The 17,832-nt window shown below is 44.7% G+C and overlaps 1 protein-coding gene across 3 annotated transcripts in view; it reads right to left on the bottom strand.

Moving 5' to 3' along the window:
- The window catches only part of CYFIP2 (cytoplasmic FMR1 interacting protein 2), a 137,265-nt gene that overhangs the window by 99,604 nt on the left and 19,829 nt on the right, over positions 1-17,832 (bottom strand). For all 3 annotated transcript variants that reach the window (XM_075541893.1, XM_075541891.1, XM_075541892.1), the window contains exons 2-3: positions 6,814-6,948; positions 5,321-5,410 (exon numbers count right to left, since the gene is read on the bottom strand). In XM_075541893.1, the coding sequence (XP_075398008.1) occupies positions 5,321-5,410; positions 6,814-6,930 (207 nt within the window). In that variant the 5' untranslated portion in view covers positions 6,931-6,948. The remainder of the gene's footprint in view (positions 1-5,320; positions 5,411-6,813; positions 6,949-17,832) is intronic.

Raw genomic sequence — 17,832 nt, 5'->3', positions numbered from 1 at the left:
ACCTCCATCTCCAGTCCACAGAAGCCTCAACTGTTCCAAACAGTCTGGTCAGCTTTGAGATCTCGGCACTTGCTTTCCGTCCTTTCTCTGACTAGTCCGTGCATTAGAGATTCACTCGATGAGAGTGTGGGCAGCAGAATTATAAGCTAAACATCCCTGGGGTCCCTTTGCTGTTGATAAGCTACTCTAGAGGAATATTTATCAAGGTACAAGGCAGAAACTGTTGAATAAAGTCATATTCGAGTGTCATGAATGTCAATGGTATAGCCTACTCCCAACTGCTGTCTGAAACCATGCTCCTATGACAGGCAGAAGTCCAGCCCTACCCTCTGGAACCAGGGACTACGTTACCTTACCTAGTAACCAGGACATGGTTACTAGGGACAAAATTAACAACCTTGGGAATATTACTCTGACTATCCAGGTAGGATAATCACACCAAAACTTAAAAGCACGGAAGTTTCCTTTCCTGGCTGTGGCCAGAAGAGAGATGACAGTGGAAGAAAAGTCAGTGAGGTGCTACATCGCTGACGTAGAAGGAGGAGGAGGAGGCCATGTGATCTCTAGAGCTGGAAAAATGAGACGCAGACTTTCCCCTGGAGCCTCCAGAAAGAGCACATTCCTGTGAACACCATGATTACAACTCAGCAGGGCCTGTCTACAATGTGATAATAAATTAGTGTTACTTTAAGGGATGAAGTTGACGGTAACTGGTACCACAACAAAACAAAGCCAAGCAAGCAAACAAACAAAAAGTCAACTACATCTCCTGCCATTGAATCGACTCGGACTCCTAGGGACCCTGTCTAGAGTTCCCAAGGCTGTACCCCTGGATGGGAGCAGAGGCCTCGTCTTTGTCCTACGGAACGACTAGTGGGTTTGAACTGACGACCATGCAGTCAGCAGTCCAATGCTCACTCAACATTGCCACCAGGGCCCCTTAACTGGTACAAACAGCAACAGGAAATTAAAACAAAGTGCCTCTGCTCTCAGCTCTGCTGTTGGTGTCCCTGACCTGGTGTACCTGGGTGGTGGCTTCATCATCCCCCAGACTTGCAGAGGACTCTCGGTCAATAAGGCCCCTGCTCCCTCTGCTCAAGCACCTAGTGAACTGCTAAGCTGGGTGGAGCTGGCCTCCAGGGACTCTCTGATCTGTGTTCCCTTGTCACACCCCCTCCCCCAGTCTTCATGCCTCATTGCAGGAAACTCTCCTTCTCTCTTCACTGAGTTGCTTGCCTTTTCTCATTTCTTAAACTTGGGCTACACATCACTGACAAAGGAAACGTACTTCCAAAGCACTGCTCTATAGTCCTGTTCCCCCCGGGATGTAAACGTCCCATTGCTGTTCACGTTCATAAATGGGTTTTGCAAGAGCCCCATGCGCAGACCTTGCATTGTTGTGTTACTGCTTTTGTTCCTTTCTGCCGATTTGATGTTGACTGTTACGGGCTGAACTGTGCCCGCTCAAAAGTATGTTGTTGATCCTATTACACCTGTGACTATAATCCCAATTGGGAGTAGGGTTTCCTTTGTTATGGTAACGAGGTGTGTTTTAAATCCATCCATTTTGAGATATAAAAGAGCAGATTAAACAAGCAGCAAGGAGGCAGGGCTAGGGGAGGCAGATGGCAGGCCGATGAGATTCTCCAAGGAGTCGACAGAAGGAGAAAGCTTTTCCGTCAGCTGACACCCTGAATTTGGACTTCCTGCCCCTAAAACTGTGTGACACAATTCTTTCCCCTAAATACTTTTATTGGGGGCTCTTACATCTCTTATCACAATCCATGCATTCATCCACGTGTCAAGCACATTTGCACATATGCCGCCATCATCATTTTCAAAGCATTCTCTTCCCACTTTAGCCCTTGATATCAGCTCCCCATTTCTTCCTCCTCTCTCCTCTGCCTTCCCTCCTTCATGAACCCTTGGTAAGTTATAGTTTCCATATCTTACATCATCCGCTGTTGCCCCTCACCCACTTTTCCGTTATTCGTCGCCATGGGAGGGGGTTCTAGTTGATCCTTGTGATCAATTTCTCCTTTCTCCCCCACCCTCCCCTAATCCTCCTGGTATCTCTGCTCTCATTGTTGGCCCTGAGGGGTTTATCTATCCTGGATTATCTGTAGCAGTGTGCATGCTCTGGTCTAATCCTATTTGTAAGGTAGAACTGAGGTCATGGGGTGAAGGAAACACCAAAGAACCAGAGGAATGTTGTGTGTTTCATCGTTGCTATACTGCACCCTGACTGGCTCATCTCTTCTCTGTGACCCCTCTGTGAAGCGATGTCCAAATGTCTACAGATGGGCATTGGGTCTCCACTCCATGCTCCACCCCCTCCATTCATATTGAGTATGATTTTGTTCTGGGTCTTAGATGGCTGAGACCCGATCCCATCGACACCTCATGATCACACAGGCTGGCGTGCTTCTTCCATGTAGACTTTGTTGCTTTTCAGCTAGATGGCCACTTGTTTATCTTCAAGCCTTCAACACCCCAGATGCTGTATCTTTTGATAGCTGGGCACCATCAGCTTTCTTCACCACATTTGCTTATGCACCCATTTTGTCTTTAGTGATCGTGTTGGGAAGGGGAGCATCACAGAATGCCGGGTTGTTAGAACAAAGTGTTCTTGTGTTGAGGGAGGGCTTGAGTCGAGGCCCAACAGCATTTTGTTTGTTAAAGCTAGCCACGTTGGTGGCCTTTCTGCTACAGCGGCACTAGATAACCAGGACCCCGACTCATGGCAGGGCTCTGCTGTTCAGATCTCTAGGTCCGTCGTATGAAATACCTCTGCTTAGCTTAGAATTAATCGCTATGCTTTTGACTGGCAGTCAAGGGGCTAACCAACTGCACCACAAAGCCACCAGACCCTTATGTAATTTTCCTTAAAGTCTTCTACCTGGAATGTCCTCTGTGAGTGGCAAAATTCCAAAATGTCAGGTATTAAGACACTAGACTGGGAAGTGAAGTTCTGTATCCCAGGTCTCAGCCTGTGATAAACTAGTAGTAGGGCCATAGATAGCTTGTTTATTGACTTCTCTAGGCCTCAGTTTTCTCATCAATGATCTGATGCATAGGGATACTTCAGCCATCCTAAAGTATCATTTACAGAAAGGTGTCGTGACCTTTCCGTAAGGGTCCGATCAGAAGTCACTGCCTTCAACAAGCTTTTGCTCACCCTCTCAAGTGTCCTCCAGAAACACAGCACTGTGAGTTTTGACCCTGACATTTACCATTAACTTTATGCATTTTTCACAGCAAAGAATAGCTTTGGGTCAAGGTCTTACAGTTAAACAAACTTGGATTTAGATCTGTCACTTGCCAGCAAAAAGACCCTGAGCAAGTTACTGAACTTCTCTGGGCATCAGCTTTTCCCATCTGTAAAATGGGTACTATAAAAAAGCCTATAATACCCATCTGTAAAATGGGTACTATAAAATGCCTATTGGATGTGAGGATGAAATGGGATACATGCGTCTGAAATAGTTGGACAGATATTTCCTACCTGACTTTGTGAGAATCAAGGCTGGGCCCTATTTGTTCACGGATACCTTCCCAGCATTTAGTACAGGCTAGGGCAGCGGTTCTCAATCTGTGGGTTGTGACCCCTTTGGGGATCGAATGACCCTTTCACAGGGGTTGCCTAAGACCATCAGGAAAAACGTATTTCCAATGGTCTTGGAAACTGAGACACCGCTCCTCTATCCATCTCCCGGCAGGTCGGCCCACATGCAGATATGCCCATATATGAGCACAGGGCGTGAAGACTGTTACCCATGCTACAGCATGCTTCAAGACAACATTTCATTTACTTATAATGAGAAATAAATATTTCACAATATATACTTACATATTGTTTTGTGATTAATCATTATGCTTTAATTATATTCAATTTGCAAAAATGAAAATACATTCTGCCTATCAGATATTTCCATTATGATTCATAATGGTAGCAAAATCACAGTTATGAAGTGGCAATGAAAATAATTGTATGGTTGGGGTCACCACAACATGAGAAACTGTATTAAAGGGTCACAGTATTCAAAATTCTGAGAACCACTGGTCTAGGGGTACATAATGAGCTCTGGTGGCATAGATGTCACACCTTGGGCTTTGATCCACAAGGTCGGGAGTTTGAAACCACCAAGTACTCTATGGGAAAAAAGATGGAGTTTTCTACGCCTATAAAGTTACAGTTCTGGAAACTCACAGGGGAAATTCTATGAGTCAGCACAGACTTGATGGCAGTGAGTGAGTAAGGGGCACAAAAGGTATTGAATAAATGAGTGGCTATGTCAAGATTTTAGTATACAACTGATGCATCATAAAAACGAGACAAACCAACACCACTCAACCACCAGCGGAACCAAGAAGGAGTCGATGAGGGAGCTTCAAAAAGCTCATGTGAAAAGTGTAATGAAAAGGTAATGGGATTTCTGCCATGAACTTTGGGAAGCCCTCTTTGAGCGAGGAATCTCCAATTCTTCATATTTCGGAGCCAGCTGAGAATGAAATCAATGGATTCCCACATGACTTATCCTTCCCAGATGGGTGAGACACTCAAACTACAAAAAACAAACAAACAACTGGCCCCACTTGGGAATGAAGCAGGCCACTAGCTTCCTCAGAGCCTAGTACTTTTAAAGGCACAGGCCCTGCTTGGGAGGAACTTTTTGCTTCACTCAAGGAAAGCAAACAAACAAACAAACAACAAGCCACTACGCACCCAGAAATCTAAAAATTAAAACATAGAGCAAGATTTAAATCACATGTTCATATTAATTCAAAAAGCTATAGTGAAGTGAGAAATCACTGCTGGCTTCAGAATAATAGGACTACAGTATACGATATGAAAATAATAATAACATCATTTATCAGGGATCCATGAGGGTAGGAGAGTGGGGGAGGGAGGGAAAAAAGAGGAGCTACCACCAAGGGCTTCAGCAGAAAGAAAATGTTTTGAAAAAGATGATGGCAACAGATGTACAAATATGTTTGATACAGATGACGTATGGATTGTTATAAGAGCTGTGAGTCACCAATACAATGATGTACTTAAAACAAAAAGAAGACGACTAGGGCTGATGTGAGGCCTTCACAGTGAGTTGGATTTGCAGAGCCAGAAAGAGGAAGCGGAACAATATGCGCTGGGTGGGGTGTGAGAGCCTGGCACAAGAAGGGACTCGGCTCTAGACCATGGTGGGTGTAGCTGGGGCAGGCGGGGTTGGCATAGCTTAGTGGCTGCCTTTCGCGTGCGAAGGCCGCCCAGGGCTCCCACCCTGGCAGGGAGCATGTCTGCACTCGTGCGGAACGGACTTACCATGCTGGAGTGGACTGTGGCCTGCTCAATGTACCTTGCGATGCCTGTGACAAACGCATTCCTGTCCTCAAAGTTCGTGTCAAAGTTGGCCTGTGGGGAGCAGGAGAGAGGAACACTTTGTTGTTGGCTGTGGGGAAGGGAAGAAGGGGCAGCCAACTCATTCCCGAGCTGTCGGTGGAAACCATCACGCTAGCGCCGTTTCGTCTTCCCCACCGCACCCCCCTGCTCCAAAAGACTGCTCTGAGCCCCGCTGGGCGGGAGCAGGTGGGAGACGGCCCCATCAGTTGCACATCAGGCTTGCTCGGCTGAGCCTTGGCAATAGGCGTGTAACCCCAGCAGCCCAAAGAGCTGATAAAAGGCCCAATGTGGTCGCTTGAGCCAGCCGCTGCAGAAATACTCACCTGAGCTTGCACGTACGTACACGGAAACTCGGGGCAGGAGTTCATGCGAAAGGGAAATGCCTAAATGAGCGGAAGCTTATCCGAACATGGACTCACGAGCACCCGGTGGTGAAGATGAAGAACGCAGAGTACCGTTATTAGCAGGAGCGGTAGCACTGCTATAGGGAAACAGCCCTAACGCACCTCACATTTAAAAAGCCAAGTTGCAGGTTGATGGATACCAGTAACACATCTCCCTCTTGGCAAACACAATAATGAAAAGAATGTGTGTATCTATTGGCATAGTTACAAGGCAACTTTTGTTTGTTAAGTTACACGTTTCTGTATTGCCTGCTAACCAACAAACAAAAAGCATCATTAAAAATTTAACTGATGTTAGTCGCTCAAGTCTCAGGCAGATGAGGATTAATAAGTACTTTAAACCACTGGCTGAAATTTTGGAAAATTGTAGTTGGTCCCATTTAGTAGTTCAAGAACTTTCTAAAGGTCAAGTACAGCTTAAAAAAATTAAATTATCATATTCTTTATTAACGTTGCATTCTGTCCTCACCCCCCCCAACAAGGGGCTCTTTATAAAGCCGACTGCAGCCCTCGCCATGCCCTGGTGGGGCTGTTGTCTGAGCAACCCAATCATCGTTTAATACAAGCTGTCCTCTCTCAGCCAACGCCAGCAACTGTGACCGGCTTCCCTGAGCCGTCAGCTGCTGTGCGGGGCGAGAGTGTGCGCCTCATACACAAGGAGGAGGAGTAATTACCCGGGCAGGCTCTAGGGGTTTCTAAATTGCAATATTTAATGCATGAGGTCAGAGCTGCCAAAAGCATGGTTGGTGCAGAGGCAAGAAGGTATTTGGGGTCAGAGCAGATCAACAAGCCTTCCCCGGGGAAGGGAAATCACCGTAGTGAACATTTACTAGCTAATCTGTTCCTTACACTCAGCTCCGAGGAGGACGCGAGGGACTCCATCAGCCCTCGACCTTTCACCTTCTAGAAACAGAGGCCCCCTGCCCCTGTCTTCAGGGAAACCCTCTTAAGGGACCCTCAGAGTTCCTGAGCCCGTGTGCTACTTCCAGGCAGCAGGGCCAGGAGCTTTACCTGATACATGATGGAGGAGGGCGGGGGCTCGATGCATGGCTGCTGGTCGGGGAGGGGCAGCTCTTCCAGCAGGTCCACATTGGACAGGGCATCCTCGAGAGTCACGTGAGTCGTCATGATTGCAGCTTCTCGGTTCTGAGCGGTGGGGAAGCAAGACATGAGCAACAAACGGTTTCAGAGGGACCTCCAAGCACTACACGCGACCCCACCCTGTGTAGACCCATTGCTGGAGATCTTAAGGAAACATAAAGCAAATCCAAAAAATACCTCACTGCTGTGAGTCAATTCTGACTCACTGCCATGCTATAGAACAGAGTAGAACTGCCGCCGCCCCCCCACCGCCACCCCACCCCATGCATTTCCAGGGCTGTAACTTGTTAAAAAGGACACAAACCGTTTTATTGGCACTTCATCCACACATCATACAATTCAATAGTTCAATTACATCCAGAAGAGTTGGACAATCATTACCACAATCAATTTTAGAACATTTTCATCTTCCTTGTACTTGTTGCCATTAATGTAACTATTATTTTTAATTGTGGCAAACACATACACAACAAAACACTCTCCAATTCAACAACTTCTACATGTATATCCGTGCCATGGATTACAGTCGTGGTGTTATGCAACCGTTATTGATATTCTTTTCCAAATTATTGCACCACCATTAACCTAAACTCAATGCCTTCTAAGGAAAAGCTCTTTCTCTTTCACACATGGTAACCCTAGGTGAAGTTAGTTTTCATGATATAATATTCACATATCATATACTCCCATAATTAAAGAACTTTAAAAAATAGTTGCATATTTCTCATCACAATTCATTTTAATGTGTCCTCCCCTGCTCCAGAATTCATTGTTTGCTCCCTAGTTCCCCTCAACCTCCCACCATTCCTGACAAAGCATTGCATCAGCTGTTCTATGCTTTCACTCCTTATGTGCTTCATAAACTGGGAAACCAACAGAAGCAATTAGAAAGAAAATAATAGTAAAAAGATAAAAATTAAAAAGAATATGAAAGAAAAGATCACCAACAATATTTTAAAAGTCAGAGAAGAAATTTCTGTTGTGGAACAAGTGAGAAATATTTGAGCTAGAACAAATTCAGGTTGGGTCAACAGGTAGGTCAACTGCCACAGGGCCGGCCCCACCATGAGACACAATATCCCTTACTGACCCATAGCACTATGGGGGACAACACTGGAGACACAGTGCAGGAATTGTACCTGATCTGGCTCCACCACAACAGGGCGAAACAATGAGGGTGAGCAACAGAGCAGCAAGGGGAGCAAAGCAATGAAGTCCCTGGGGAATACCAAAAATAGACGTTGGGGCCAGGGCATGACACTCCATCAGACACGACCAGAAAAACACGCATAAAGGTCAACAAACAGACATGGAACAATTTATAGGCTTTTATTTTGTTGTGGTTGGGTTTTTGTTGTTAAGTTTGTTTTTTGTTTTGCTTGTGTGCTTATTATTGTCTCTGTATGTCTAGACAAGATAGGTGGGAAAACAATCTGGAGGAGAAAACAACGGAACCGACGGTTCCAGGGGGACAAGGGAGATGGGGTGGCAGGGAAAGGAAGGGCAGGTGCCACCAAATCCATGGACAAGGGAACAACAAGTAATCTAAAATCAATGGCGAGGAAGGCACAGGATGCCTGGTGGGGCTTGATCAAGGGCAATGTAGCAGAGTGGAATTACTGAAACCCGAATGAAGGTCAAACATGATCGTGGTCAAGAGGAAAGTAAAAGCAAATAGAGGAAAGAACTAAAAGGCAAAGGCATATGTAGAGATCTAAATACAGGGAGTACAGATGTAAACATATTTACATATAATGATAGGGAAATAGAGCCATGTACACATATTTATTTGTTAAGTGTTAAGGCAGCAGATGGACATTGAGCGTCCACTTAAGTACTCTCTCAATGCAAGAACACTTTGTTCTAATAACCTGACACTCTGTGATGGTCACCTTTACTGACAGGTTCACTAAAGACAAAATGGGTGCACAAACAAATGTGGTGCAGAAAGCTGATGGTGCCCAGCTATAAAAAAAACATAGCATCTGGGTTCTAAAAGTCTTAAAGATAAACAAACGGCCACCTAGCTGAGAAGTAACAAAGTCCTCATGGAAGAAGCACACCAGCCTGTGTGATCACAGGGTGTGGAGAGTATCAAGTATCAGGCCTGATCAAAAAAAGACGCAGAACAAAAAATCATATTGATGTGAACGAAGGAGAGGGTGGAGGGGAGACCCAAAGCCCATCTGTAGACAGTTGGACATCCCCTTACAGAATAGAATGATCACAAAGAAGAGACAGAGACAGCCAGGGTGCAGTGTAGCAATGATGAAATATACAACTTTCCTCTAGTTCTTTAATGCTTCCTCCCTCCCCCACCCCCCCACTGTCATGATCCCAATTCTACCTTACAAATTGGGCTAGATCAGAGCACGTACACTGGTACAGATAAGAGCTGGAAACACAGAGAATCCGGGACAGATAAACCCCTCAGGGCCAATAATGAGAGTAGTATTACCAGGAGGCTAAGGGCAAGGTGGGGGGAGAAAGGGGGAACTGATCATAATGATCGACATATAACCTCCTCCCAGGGGACAGACAACAGAAAAGTGGGTAAAGGGTGACAGAGGTTGGTGTAAGACATGAAAAAAAAATATATGAACAAGGGTTCATGAGGGAGGTAGGGTCGGGGAGGGGAAATGAGCTGATATCAAGGGCTCAGATAGAAAAAAATGTTTTGCAAGTGATGATGGCAACACATGTACTTGACAGAATGGATGTACGTATGGTTGTGATAAGAGCTGTATGAGCCCCAATAAAATGATTTTAGAAAAAGAGAAGGAAGGATAGCTAAAAAATGATGATGGCACCGTATGTACAAATGTGCTTGACACCATGGATGGATGCATGGATTGTGATAAGAGCTGTACGCGTCCCAACAAAATTATTAAAACAAAAAGAGAGGTAGGTCAACTGGCCAAGTATCATAGTTTTATCCACCATAATCAAGTGTACAATGGTCTCCGTCTGAGGGCAAAGCTGCTTGAGTCCCTTGCCTGTAGCCAGGGGATCTGTCAGAGGCTTAGTCGCCTCGATGTTCTGCAGACGGATTTGGGGCTCCTGCTCCCCTCCATAGCCTACTACAAACTGGGTGTCCACAGTTTGAGCTCTCGCAGTTCTTTCCCTTCATCAGATTTGGAGTTTGTGATCATCTTTGGATCGCACAGGCTGGTAAGCTTCTTCTGTGTGAACTTAGTTTATTCCTCGCATAGATGGCTGCTTGTTTTAATACAAGCCTTTAAGACCTAAATACTATTCCAACTGATAGCCAGGCACCATCGTTCTTTACCACACTTCACTGTTGCACCCATATCTTCAGTCATCTCTTCATGAAGCGGAGTATCGAGCAGGGCCTTATTAGAAGAACTAACTGTTCTTGGATTGGGGCTAGAATTTAGTGGGAGCCCAAAATCCATCTGTTTATCTCCAGGTTATGAAGTACTCTGGTTTACTTTGGCGGTCATATTATTACAAAAACCAACAACAACAAACAAGAAACACACACACAAACCGAAGCAAACAAAAAGAAAAATATTGTCAATCATCTCCCTGGGGTATAAGGCGATTGCATTGATAACATAAATAATTTATCCAGCAGCATAGAATTTAAATTCCTGTTGATATGAGGAGTTTATGCAAGTACAGTCCAAGTGCAAGCAAGCTGAAATCCATGAGTTATTGCTTTGTACTGACTGATCTCTTTATTGAGAGAACTCTGTTCACATTGAGCAAGGGGTTAGTACTAGGGGGAAATTCCTGTGATATTTCTTACAAGGGCAGATCATTGCCTATCAGATTAAAACCTGTCACATTAACGCAAGGGGAACATTGAGGTACTAAATATAGGGTGGTTCCGGGTTCCCTTTCATTTGACACCCACTAAGCCAGGGGTCCCAAACACAGTCCAAAGACCACCATTGCCACAAGACTGCCACATAATTCAAAAGCCTCGTCTTTCTCCAAAGGAGTGGCTGGTTGTTTCAAACAGCTGACCTTGTGATGAGCAGTCCAACTTATAACCATTCTACCACCAGGGCTCTGGGCTTCAAGTCCACCTCCTAGAGGTTCCTCAGAAAAAAGGCCTGAAAAGCCAGCTATTAAAAGCTCTCTGGAGCAGAGATTTATTCTGACACCCAAGGGTTCACCACGAATCTGGGTCGCCTTGGCTATAACTCCGTTAGTCGTTTATTAACAGCTTACAAAATACTTGCAGGTCTGTGAAGGCACTCTGCTGGCACAGTGATTAAGCAGTGTGCTGCTAACTACACGGTCAGGGGTTCATACCCACAAGCCACACGTTGGGAGAAAGAGGAACCTCAGGGAGCGTGTCTACCCTGTCCTGCAAGGCCACTCACTGTTAACTGGAGTCAACTCCAGGGCAGCACAGTGTCCGTCCTTACCTCAGCTTAGCCTCAACAGCCCTCTAGGATCAACATGGTGAGGGGTTTGGTTGGCATCCTTACCCTTACCCTCGAACACTCATCACCACACATATCTCCACGATGGCAAGAGTCGAGAGTCCACAGGCTGAAACCAGAGCCGAGGTCTCACGGGCAAGGTCAACCACCAATCCCACAGGGTCCATGCCAACGCATAGCCACGGCACGTGGGTGAGGGTACAACGGTGCTCCGTAGGTTGACTTTTCGGCAGCAGATCACCAGGCCTCTCTTTTGAGGTGCGTCTGGGAAGACCCAAATCAGCAACTTTTGGTTAGCAGCTGGTTTGCCCCATCCAAAGGCCTCAGAGGTTAATCAGCTGGGGCTAAAAGAAGGCAGATTCACTGTTTGCAAAGATGCGATAGTGCCTTTGCGTCCCTTGGACTGAGAATGTTTCCTGGGCCACACTCAACCGACAAGCTCGAAGTAGACACTTTTGAGGCCTGGCTCTTTGAGGAACAGAGGGCCAGGCAGTGAAGATGCACAGAATCTGGAGAACACTGCCATCAACTTGCGCCGGTTGCTGTTTTAAGGGTGCAACACTTAGCAATTGGATCGCCCATCTTCATTTTTTAAAAGGCATAGTGAAACCCCGACAGAAGCAGACTGGGATTCAGCTCTCCAAACAGGCTCCTCAACGCTCCCTCAATTATGATACTCCCCAAATCACATTCATTGGTAACACTAGAAGTCAATAATGTAAAATAAAACAAAAACTAGTCCCCTCTGTCAACATGTGAAAGGCACTCTTCATAGTTACTCATGGCTAACGAGAAATTCAAGTGGGAAGTATAAAACATTCACACAGAAAGACAAGGACCAATAAACGCATTAATAAAAAATATAAGAAAACCTGGAATTATGCAAACCTAATTTTACATTTAAAAAATTAAGAAATGAAAATAGAAAAGCAATCATAAAAGCAGATATAAGGGGAACAAAATGAAAGCAAATCAAAACGAAAAAGCAGTACAAAGTTGTAAAAATATATTTTTAAAAGCTAACCTTGAACACGTACAAATAAGGGAACCGAGAATGTCCATCTTAGTAGGGTGACCCTTTCCCATGTCAATCCTAAGTTGCTGGAGACATGTTTAAGGGTTGAAGCTAAATGTTAGTTTGCTTTGCTCCAGGGAAACAAGATGTCAGGCCAGAGGAGCCATGGACCGCTGACTGATAAGCTACCTCACGCTGCAAAGAACCGAAACAGGGGCAGAGAATACCAAAGCCTGGTCACTAGACATTTCCTTTAGACTCAAGGTTGAGGGGACAGACGGGGGCTGAGCTAGTGAGAAGACATCCTTCACTTGAGGCTGAGCAGCTCACTGTGAGTCATACCTCACTGAGTTCTCGAACACACCTTCCTGTCATGCACTGGGAAGATGGGGAAAGGGCAGTCTAGCTCGGAAGTCACCCCGCTTCTGCCCCCGGGGTGCTGGTCCGCTCTAGGGAGTGGCTTCAGATCTCCTCTGAACCTCCATTCTTCTCTCTGCTCTCTTCTCTCCTCAGAACCCCAACTGTGACAACTAGAGCCACAGCAAAACCTTTGCCACCCCATGAACAACGGCTTGCTTTCTTACATTAAGTCCACTTTACAAAAACGGTCATGATTTCACAGAACATATGGACTCAAATTTTAACCCACAAAAAACTCAGAATTCCTTTGATTATTTATTGTTATAAACAATAATCCCTTAAAAAAATTTTTAAACCGGTTTAAGGAACCCTGGTGGCGCTGTTGGCTGTCAGGTAAGCATTGGATCACACTGCAAGGTCAGGGGTTCAAACCAAGCAGCTGCTCCAAGAGAGAAAGGTGAGGCGCTCTGCTCCTGGAAAGATTTACAGCCTTGGGACTTGGTAATTGAGTTCTGAGTCAGAATGGACTTGGTAGCAGTGGAATAATTTCTCTAGACTTCTTCTACACCAGACACTCTGCCAAGAGCTTGACATCTGTAATCTTGCATCAACTGGATCAGGGAAGGTACTACTATTCCCCCATTCTACAAAGGAATGAACAGAAGCTCAGAACTTTGGTCATTTGCAATTTCAGTAATTTTCACACTTGAATGAGCTCAGCTTGGAATCAGGTTCCTCCTCCGGCTCTGAAGAAGGCAGCCTTCTGCCGGAGTGTTCAGACTCACTTGTGACACGACACACGATGACTAAAGGTTGATTCTGTTCCAGGCTCTCCGCTCAGTGTTTGGAAATGCTAGACTAGTGCTCCTTCACCCTGCTTATGCCAAAGAAGCGCATGCCTCCCTCCACTAGGCCAGGGTGACTGCATCTTTTAAAATGCGAAATGATGCATTTGTAATGAGAAAATTGGTTTAATATCCCACAAAGATACCTGGCCTGGCAAACGTCCACAAGTCTGATGATGTCATGTTGGCAATGCTGTGGAGAGGCAAGCCCTCTCATACATTGCTGGTGGGGAGGCAAAATGGCACAACCACTAAAGAAGGACATTTGGCAAGATGGAGCAAATTCCATAAGCACTTTACCTTTGCCCAGAAAGCCCACTTCTGGGACTCTCTCCCGGAGGTATGCTGGCAAAAAGACGCTTATACAAGGAAGTCACCGTAATGGCATTTGTAATGTCCACAAAAGGAGTTCAGGTAGTGCAGTGGGTTACGCATTGAGCTCTTGACCCGAGGCCAGCAGTTCAAGCCTACCAGCTGCTCCACGGGGGAAAGATGAGACTGTCTGCTCCTGCAACGATTTAAAGTCGCAGAAACCCAAAGGGGCAGATCTGCTTTCTCCTATAGGGTCCCCATGAATTGAAATCAACTCAATAGCAGTGAGTTTGGCTTTTGGACTAACCATAGACAGAACCATGCAAGGATGGGCTGAGCTATCATTTATAGAAGGAGGGAAACGCATATAACCATACACATCTTTGGTACATACAAAGCAAATAAGGAAAACATAAAGCAATGTTTTCAAAGTGGATTACCTGAGGTGAAAAGGCAAGGGAGCTAAAGGGACAAGGACAGAGGCGAGACCACGTCTGGTTTTAGAGATTTGCGTTTAAAACCACGTAATCAGGATTAAAATGGAAGATGCCATCTCAAAGTAAAAAGTAAATCAAAGTAAATGAAGCTAAATGCGGATCTAGACAGTGAGCATAACCGCATAAAAAGAAACTAGTGAGGGTGATTTTCAAACTCAGGAATCTGACTGCACACTCACAGTGAGACACACCCTAAGAACAACACAGGAATTACAAAAATATCTTGAGTTGTCTTTGGTAATTATATCAGTGCAGTGTTGTGGTGAATACACCATGATTTATCATGAAGTAAAGGAAGCTAGTAATTATGGGATGGTCTAATTCTATCATTTCCTGGTGTGGTGGAGAAGTGGCATCGCTGACATGGAAGAAAGGAGATGCATGTGTAAGACTGAAGAGGTTATGAAAAACACCCAATTGCCTGGAGCATGGAGTGGAAGCATCCAGTAAAATTTATAATGCATTTTAATTTTAAAGCCCAAACAAAGTATACACTTTGTTGTATAGATTCCCACCCCAATAAAAACAACAAACAAAAAAAGATTGGAAACAATGCCTGACCTTGGAGCAGTGAGCCCTCTCTGTGCCCAGACTGTGGTCTCCAACTATCATATGGAGTCACTGACCTCTGGAAAGCAGGCTGCGTCCAAGGCTGTGTGGCAAAAGAAACGCCAAGGACATCTGGTCTGACCAGAAATCAAGGAAGCTTCACTTTGACTCCTGGGTGACTCAATGGGACCTAAAGATGTCCACTGGTCAACAATGGGCCAATCTGGACAAGTAGCATAGTAACTGCAATGGATTGAAACAACAATCAAATGTGTTTACGTCCATGAGATCACACTGAGACTTTATAAAAACTTGACCTTCATTACTTGGTTACTGTAGGAGTGTGCTTGTGAATCAACTTTTATGTAAAGACACATATATAAAACAAGCCAATGCTTAACCTTGACAGATTGGATAATCAAATTGTAGAAGAGAGAGCTGTTTCTCGCCATAAAAATATTTTCTTTCCAGGTCTGTCTAAATAAGATAGGCTGGATAAACAATCTGAAGGAGAAAACAACAGGACCGACAGTTCTGGGGGTACATGAGAGAGGGGAGGTTGGGGGAAAGGAAGCGGTGTTAAATAATCCAGGGTCAAAGGAACAACAAGTGATGCAAATCTGTGGTGAGGAGGGTGAAGGAGGCCTGGTAGGGCTTGACCAAGGGTAATGTAACTCAGAAGAATTACTGACAGCCAAATGAAGGCTGAACATGATAGTGGGACAAAAGGAAAGTCAAAGGAAATAGAAGAAAGCTAGGAGGCAAAGGGAATTTACAAAGGTCTAAATAAAGGCATGTACATATGTAAATATATTTATATATGATGATGTAGAAATAGATCTATGTGCATATATGTATAGGTTTAATATTAAGGTAGCAGATGGACATTGGGCCTCCACTCGAGTACTCCTTAAATGCAAGAATACTTTGTTCTATTAAATTGGCATTCCATGAAGCTTACCTTCCAGACATGGTCACTAAAGACAAAGTGGATGCATAAGCAAAGTGGTGAAGAAAGCTGATGTGCCCAGTTATCAAAAGATATAGCATCTGGGGTCTTAAAGGCTTGAAGGTAAATGAGCGGCCATCTAGCTCAGAAGCAACAAAGCCCACAAGGAAGAAGCACACCAGCATGTGCAATCACAAGTTGTTGAAGGCATCAGGTATCAGGCATCATCAGAACAAAAAAATCATATCATTATGAATGAAAGGGAGTGCGGAGTGGAGACCCAAAGCCCATATGTAGGCAATTGGACATTCTCTTACAGAAGGGTCTCAGGGAAACACAGGGAATCGGGGTGGATGATCCCTTCAGGACCAGTGGTGAAAGTTGAGATACTGGGAGGGTGGAGGGAGGGTGGAGTGGAAAGGGGGAACCGATTACAAGGATCTACATATAACCTCCTCCCTGGGGGACAGACAACAGAAAAGTGGGTGAAGGGAGATGTCGGACAGTAAGCTATGACAAAATAATAATTTTTAAATTATCAAGAGTTTATGAGGGAGGGGGAAGCAGCGAGGGGGTGGGAAATGAGGAGCCGATTCCTGGGGCTTAAGTAGAGAGCAAATGTTTTGAAAATGAAGAAGGCAAGGAATGTACAAATGTGCTTGACACAATTGATATATGTATGGATTGGGATAAGAGTTGTATGACCACTTAATAAACTGACTTGAAAATTTTTTTTTAAAAAAATCAGGAGGAAAAAAATTTTTTCTTTCTTTCTTTCTGATAAATTCCAGAATTGGATTATCATCTTCCTACCCACAAACCCTGTATAGGTCACTATGAGTTGATATCTACCTGATGGCAGTGGGTTTGGCGAGGTTGTAGGTTAACGAACAAATGGGCACAGGCACTGATTGATCATCATCAACTGCTCACATCATTAACTGTGAGACAATGACATGTTGTGTGTCTCCTGGTGGAAAAGCATACTCCCACCTTCTATAGAAGCCTGTGCTCAAAACAAGACAAAACAAAACGCCGGTGTCTACTCAAGCCTTTTATATCAATCCACAGAAAACAAAGAGGTTCACAACGATTCAAACAGCAATACAGAATCTCTGGGAAACCCTCCTGGGGAAATGACTCTGTACTTTCAACAGATAAGTCTGAAGTGGGTGGGAGGAGGGAGATTGAGAGAGAGGTGGAGGAAGAAGCTATAGATTCTAAGAGATTAAACCAACTATCAATATTATCAGCCTCATTTGGATCTAATTTCAAAAATACGAAGTCATAAAAATAAAATTTTAATTAGTTTGAGAGAGTTGGAAAATTGATAATAGTAAGGAAATAGTGTTGTTTCTTAGGAGTCACTGAGGTAATGTGTTTTTAAAGGAGTTTTCTTTTCTGGAGCCCAAGCAAAACCAATTGCCTTTAACTCGAATCAGGCCCGTGGAGACCCCTGGAGACCCCTGGTTTCCAGGTGAAACACTGCTCCCTAAGGTCTTCCGTCAACATGAATCCCAGCAGCAGGTTGTCAGGTGTTGCTTTTGAAGTGCCTCTAGGTAGAGTCAAACTGCCAGCCTTGTAGTTAGTATCCAAGGGCTTAATTAAACCATGTGCACCACCAAGGACTCATCGTTCAGGGATAGGTACTAAAATGGGTATACAATGGTACTGAGATTTGTGTCAAAATGACACCGGAAGGTAGAAGAGTACAGGCGAAGCAAATGGCCTGAGTTGGTTATTGTATAAGCTATTGTGTAAGTCACTGTTGTGCACACAGAGAATCTTATTATACATTTCTATCCATCTTTATGTACATTTGACTTTTTCCACAGCACAATTTATACACTCCCGGTTCATCTCTCTCTCCCCTTCCTTGATCCTGCTTTCCTCCTAATCCCGTTTGTCCTGCAACCGTCCCCATCTCCCTCCCCGCTTAACTTCTGGGCTCCTCAAACTTCCAAGTACTCACTTACCAGAATAA

The sequence above is a fragment of the Tenrec ecaudatus genome, chromosome 2 (assembly GCF_050624435.1).
Source record: "Tenrec ecaudatus isolate mTenEca1 chromosome 2, mTenEca1.hap1, whole genome shotgun sequence".
Lineage (NCBI taxonomy): Eukaryota > Metazoa > Chordata > Mammalia > Afrosoricida > Tenrecidae > Tenrec > Tenrec ecaudatus.
This window is presented reverse-complemented; position numbering and strand designations above follow the sequence as displayed.